General features: G+C 48.0%; 1 protein-coding gene across 3 annotated transcripts in view; it reads right to left on the reverse strand.

Moving 5' to 3' along the window:
• Window positions 1–3,544, reverse strand: part of lsr (lipolysis stimulated lipoprotein receptor) — a 32,898-nt gene extending 29,354 nt beyond the window's left edge. For 2 of the 3 annotated variants that reach the window (XM_008117281.3, XM_008117279.3), the window contains exon 1: window positions 3,124–3,544. In XM_008117281.3, the coding sequence (XP_008115488.1) occupies window positions 3,124–3,193 (70 nt within the window). In that variant the 5' untranslated portion in view covers window positions 3,194–3,544. The remainder of the gene's footprint in view (window positions 1–3,123) is intronic. The other variant, XM_008117280.3, reaches the window with a different exon arrangement.
• Window positions 3,545–6,000: the final 2,456 nt, after the last annotated feature.

Consider the following 6,000-nt stretch of genomic DNA (forward strand, 5'->3'; position numbering starts at 1 on the left):
CCCCTCGAAGGCATTTATCTGGCCCCCGCAGCGGTGGCTCTCACCTCCTCCCTCGGCCTGCGCCTGCCTTTCAAAGCTTTGCTTGTGTTTACAAAGGTATTTTATTTATTATTTAATTATTAAGGGGTGCTTTGCTTGTGCTTTTGGTGCACAAAGGCAAAGGCCAAAGGGGTCTCCTTCCAACCCTCTTTTTATTATTATTATTATTATTATTATTGTTATTATTATTATTATTACCATTGAGGCTGGGTAGCCATCTGTCAGGGGTGCTTTGCTTGTGCTTTTGGTACACAAAAGCAGAAGGGGGTTAGACTAGATGGACCATGGGGTCTCTTTCAACCCTCTTTATTATTATTATTATTATTATTATTATTATTATTATTATTACTATAATTGAGGCTGTATTTGTTCCTCTTTTGTTTTTTTTACTTCAAAACAATATACGTGTAGTGTGCATAGGAATTTGTTCACAGTTTTTTTAAAACTATTGTCCGGCCCTCCCTCCAACAGTCTGAGGGATTGTGAACTGGCCCCCTGTTTAAAAAGTTTGGGGACCCCTGTAGTAGAAGATTTTTAAAAAACACAGATGTTTGTGCTGTTAGCAGGAAACTGTGAACAAAAAGAGAGAGCAAGAGAAGCAAAGGCTTAAGCTGAAATAGGTGGGAAGGGAAGCAGTCAAGATCTTCAGCCCAAGATGTGCCCAAGAGGGATGGCGGAAAGAGGGCTTAAAGATTTCAAAAGAAAGGCAAAAGTTAATGGAAGTCTCAGTCGGTCATCAGCTACAACATGGAGTAGACTTAATAACGTGGTCACTCCTTGGCCTTCCCACAGTATCTGGTGAAACTATGTGGCTAGACAAGTAAGGACCAATGAAGAGGAAGCAAAGCATTCCAAACGGATCTTGGCCAACAGATAACGCAGCAGTGTTACTGCTTCCGAATTACAGTGCTGCACATTATTCATAGAATCACAGTTGGAAAACACTGCATGAGCCATCTAATCCAACTAAAAGCACATTCAAAGTACCACTGATAAATGGCCATTCAGCCTCTGTTTCAAAGCCTCCAAGAATTGAGCTTCTACCATTCTAAGAAGCAGAGAGTTCCACCGCTGAACAGCTCTCCTTACAGTCAGGAAGTTCTTCCTAATGTTCAGGTGGAATCTCCTTTCCTGTAATTTGAACCCATTGCTTCAAGTCCTAGTTTCGAGGGCAGCAGAGAACAAGCCAGCTGAAATATGTCATATTTCAAATATTTATACATGGCGATGTCTCGTCCCAACCTATTCTTCTGCAGGCTAAACATACCCAGCTGTTTAAGACACTCCTCAGAGGGATTCATGGCCTCCAGACCTTTGATCATTTCACTTGTCCTCCTCTGGACACCTTCCATCTTGTCAATATCCCTCTTGAATTGTGGTGCCCAGAATTCGACACACTATTCCTGGTGAAGTATGACCAAAGCAGAATAAAGAGGCACCATGACTTCCCTTGATGTAGATACTATACTACTTCTGATACAGTCCCATTGGCTTTTTTAGCTGCAGTATCACACTGTTGGCTCATGTTCAACTTGTTGTCCATGAAGACTCCAAGACCTTTTTCAGATGTATCTCTGTTGTCAAGCCAGGCATCACCCATTCTGTATCTTTGCATTTCATTTTTTTCTGCCTAAGTGTAGTATCTTACATTTGTCCTTCTTGAAATTAATTCCTAGTTTTGGCCCAGCTCTCTAATCTCAGAACACTCTGAGCCCCACCAAAGATGAACCTGGACCTAACTTGGCACACAGAACTCCCATGACCAATGAAAAATACTGGAGGTTTTTGGAGGGATTTATAGGAGTTGTAGTTCACCTACATCCAGAGCACACTATGAACCCCAAATAATGGTGGATGTGGACCAAACTTGGCATGCATACCCGATATGCCCAAAATTGAATATTGGTCAATTTTGAGAGAATCATAGAATCATAGAATAGTAGAGTTGGAAGAGACCTCATGGGCCATCCAGTCCAACCCCCTGCCAAGAAGCAGGAAATCGCATTCAAAGCACCCCTGACAGATGGCCATCCAGCCTCTGCTTAAAAGCCTCCAAAGTAGGAGCCTCCACCACAGTCCGGGGGAGAGAGTTCCACTGCCGAACAGAGGAATTGGCATAGACATTTTGGAGTTGTAGGTACTGGGATTTATAGTTCACCTGCAATCAATGAGCACTCTGAACTCCACCAAAGATGAAATTGGACCACACAGAGCCCCCAGGACCAGCAAAAAAAATACGGGAGGTCTTTGGGGAAAATTCACCTTGATTTGGTGGAGTTGTAGTTCACCTACATCCAGAGAGCACTGTGAACCCAAACACTGATGGATCTGGACCTAACCTGGCACACATACCTGATATGCTATAATTTAATTACTGGAGGAGTTTGAGGAGCACCTGGTGGCGCAGTGGGTTAAACCACTGAGCTGCTTAACTTGCTGACCGAAAAGGTGGTGGTTCGAATCTGGGGAGTGGAGTGAGCTTCCACTATTAGCCCCAGCTTCTGCCAACCTAGCAGTTTAAAAACATGCAAATGTGAGCAGATCAATAGGTACCGCTCCGGTGGGTAACAGCGCTCCATTCAGTCATGCCGGCCACGTGATCTTGGAGGTGTCTACAGACAATGCCGGCTCTTCGGCTTAGAAATGGAGATGAGCACCAATCCCTAGAGTCGGCACGACTAGACTTAATATCAGGGGGAAACCTTTACTGTTACCTTGGGAAATTGACTTTTCTTTCTGGGAGTTGTAGTTCACCCACAAAAAGAGAAACTGTGACTTCCACTGATGATGGACCTGGACCAAATTTGGCACACAAAACCCCTAGGACTAACTCAACCTACTGGAGGGGTTTGCGGGGAGTGTCTCACCAAAATGAGAGTTGTAGTTTACTCTACAGCCAGAGAACACACTGAACCCCACTGTTGATGCATCTGCTTGCCCAGCACTACAAACTTTAAGTACTAATGGAGTTGTTTGAAACTCTTCTACAACAGCCTTAGCCAAACAAGCGCGCTCTCAGTGTCCTGGGGTGCAACTCTCCTCATTCTGATAAGATGGGAGTTGTGATCCATGTCAAGTTGTTACCTGAGATCCAGGCGCCAATCCAGAGCCAGAGCAGCATGGCCGGCCTAGGCTTCATCCTCCAAGTCTCCATTGCCGCCGCTTTCTTCCCTCAGACTTGAGGGTCGGACCGCAGCAACAAAACAAAAAAGCCAAAGGAGGGGGTGGTGAGAAGGCGGCAGAGCCCAATCTTCTCTTTCTTCGCTCAGTTCGGACTCTCCCCCCCCCCTCTTCCGACTTTCCTCAGTGGTCTCGTCCAACACAAAGCCGCCCCTCACTCAAAGCGGCATCTCCTTCCGCCAACTTCTGAACTCAGGTGCAGCGCCTCGCCCAGGAGTGGAAACTACCAACTCTTAAAAGAATTGGGGGAGCCGGCCAGCCTAGTAGGAGGACTTTCCGGAGAAACCAAAACACAGGGAGGAAACAGCCTCCACCTGCGCGCTCTCCCGATATTATATAGATGGTTTCAACCCCTGTCCTTCTTGGAATGTAATGGGAATGGGTCAAGTTACTTGAGAAACCGGGAGAGGGGTGAGGAGAAACTTTGTGGACGCTATCTTCCCTCCCCCTCTTTCTTCCCGAAAGTGGACTCGCCCAGGTGCTGTTTAGCAGGGCATTGGGTCAAAGGCGGGTTTTGAAAGAATGCAAAACTAAGGGAGGAGGGAGTGGTGTTGGGAAACGGTTGTTGGGGGAAGAGCTGAGGTCATCATGAGTTGTTTCAGTAAAGCCTCAAGCCATGGCTGTTCAAGGGGTGTCGACCCGCGTAAATTTTACAGTGTAGATCAGGCATGGGCAAACTTCGGCCCTCCAGGTGTTTTGGGGCCTCATCACACTAGAGAAAAAATCCACTAAAAATCCAGTTTCTGCCTCATTTAGAATTTTGGGGTTTGTAGTTTAGGGAGGCGCATTCAACAGCCTCACTAAACTACAAACCCCAGAATTCTGCAGGAGGCAGAAACCGGATTTTAAGTGGATTTTTTTCTCTCTAGTGTGATGAAGTAGTTCCCACAATTCTGGGAGTTGAAGTCCAAAAGACCTGGAGGGCCGCAGTTTTCCCATGCTTGGTGTAGATCAGTGGTTCCCAAACTTATTTGGCCTACCGCCCCCTTCCCAGAAAAAATATGACTCAGCATCCCCTTGAAAGGGGGCATGGCTTAGAGGGGTGGGTGTGGCTCCTGCTCAAGGAGGCGGGGCTGAGCCTTTCCCCTAGTCCAAGATGTAGGGCTGCCAGGGGGAGGGGGCGGTGCCACAAATGGGCAGCCAGGACTGGGATGGGCGGAGTTACGAGCTCTGAGGCAGGGCTGAGCTTCTATCCCTGTCCTGCGGTGCCTGCCAGGACACAGGGTGGGGCTAGAGGAGGGGGTGGGGCCTCTTCCCAAGTGCCTGATGGAGCTGAACCCTCTATACCCCGCCCCCGTGGGGCACAGCCCTGTCTCACGCTCTTGGGAAAAGGCCCCACCCCTAGCCCCACCCTTTAGTCCTAAAAGGCCTCTCAGGAGCGGTATAGAGGCTCAGCCCTGTCTCAGGCTCTTGGAAGGAGGCCCCGCCCCCTTCCCTAGTTCTGCCCTCTGTGTCCCAACAAGCCCTCAGGAGAGGTATAGATTCTCAGCCCTATCTCAGGCTCTTAGGAAGAGGCCCGACCCCTAGCCCTGCCCTTTAGTCCTAAAAGGCCCCCAGGAGCGGTATAGAGGCTCAGCCCTGTCTCAGGCTCTTGGAAGGAGGCCCCACCCCCTTCCCTAGCTTCGCCCTCTGTGTCCCAACAAGCGCCTCAGGAGAGGTATAGATTCTCAGCCCTGTCTCACGCTCTTAGGAAGAGGCCCCACCCCTAGCCCTGCCCTTTAGTCCTAAAAGGCCCCCAGGAGCGTGTGATGACTCATGGGCCTTGCAGTCCTGCTCATGACATGGTGATACCTGATGAAGAAGAAAACTTGGGTTTTTTACCTTCCCAGTCAGAACTGGAATCTTCCCAGCCAGATTCTTCCCAGCCAGATCTGGGAACCTTGCACCTGCAAGAGAGTTGTGTTCCAGAAGTATGTCAAACAAACCCTGAGCCTACATCTCCTGTGTTTTCTCGCCATGAGTTTTGTAAACAACAGAGAGGTTTGGAAGCGGCCTCGCGCAGGAGTGCTAGAATAGCTGCTAAGAATTTAGCCAATTAAGCCTGCTTTCCGTGAGAATCTTTAAGGAGTCAAACATCTGGTCTCAGAGATTAGCTTTCGTTTCTGGTTCCCAGAGAACTGCTCTCGGCGGGAAAGTTAGACTCTATATAGGTGTTTTACCCGCGAAGTAACTTCGCGGAGTCAATTCGTCAGCCTCCGGAGCGAGTTGTGTCTGGACAGCGCGCTCCGTTCCAAGCCTCGTTCCTGTTCAAGCCTTGTCCTTGTTCTCAAGCCTTCGCTCCTGCTTCCCAGCCTTGTTTACCTTCGGATCTTGCCTTGCCTTCCAGGACTAAACCTTGCCTTGTTTCACGGATTTTACCAAGTAATTCCACGGGTCTTGTTCCTGTTCCACGTTACCTTGTGTCACGATTCAAGCCTTGTTTTCAAGTATCAAGTTAATTCCTAGCCTTGCTCAAGTTCATGGACTAAAGGACCTTGTCATCTCCCCTCACCTTGCCTGGCAAGGTGAGTGTTTCGGTTATTGGATTACAACTTTGGACCTTAATATTTCATATTGGACATTGTTTTCTTGGACTAATTTTGACCTTTCCTGAAAGGTCTACTCCTGGACTATTTCATACACTTGCTTTTATTAACTTTATATATTCCTTCAATAAAGATATTAGATAGATTCTGGCCTCTGTGTATGGTTATTGGTGCCTTGCAGCCTGGGTCCTGACAGTTTGACTCCGCCTCCATAAGCACCAATTAACCAAGGCCAGAATGTCTACCGGAGCCGCGC

This window comes from Anolis carolinensis, unplaced genomic scaffold (assembly GCF_035594765.1).
Source record: "Anolis carolinensis isolate JA03-04 unplaced genomic scaffold, rAnoCar3.1.pri scaffold_10, whole genome shotgun sequence".
In the NCBI taxonomy this organism is placed as follows: domain Eukaryota; kingdom Metazoa; phylum Chordata; class Lepidosauria; order Squamata; family Dactyloidae; genus Anolis; species Anolis carolinensis.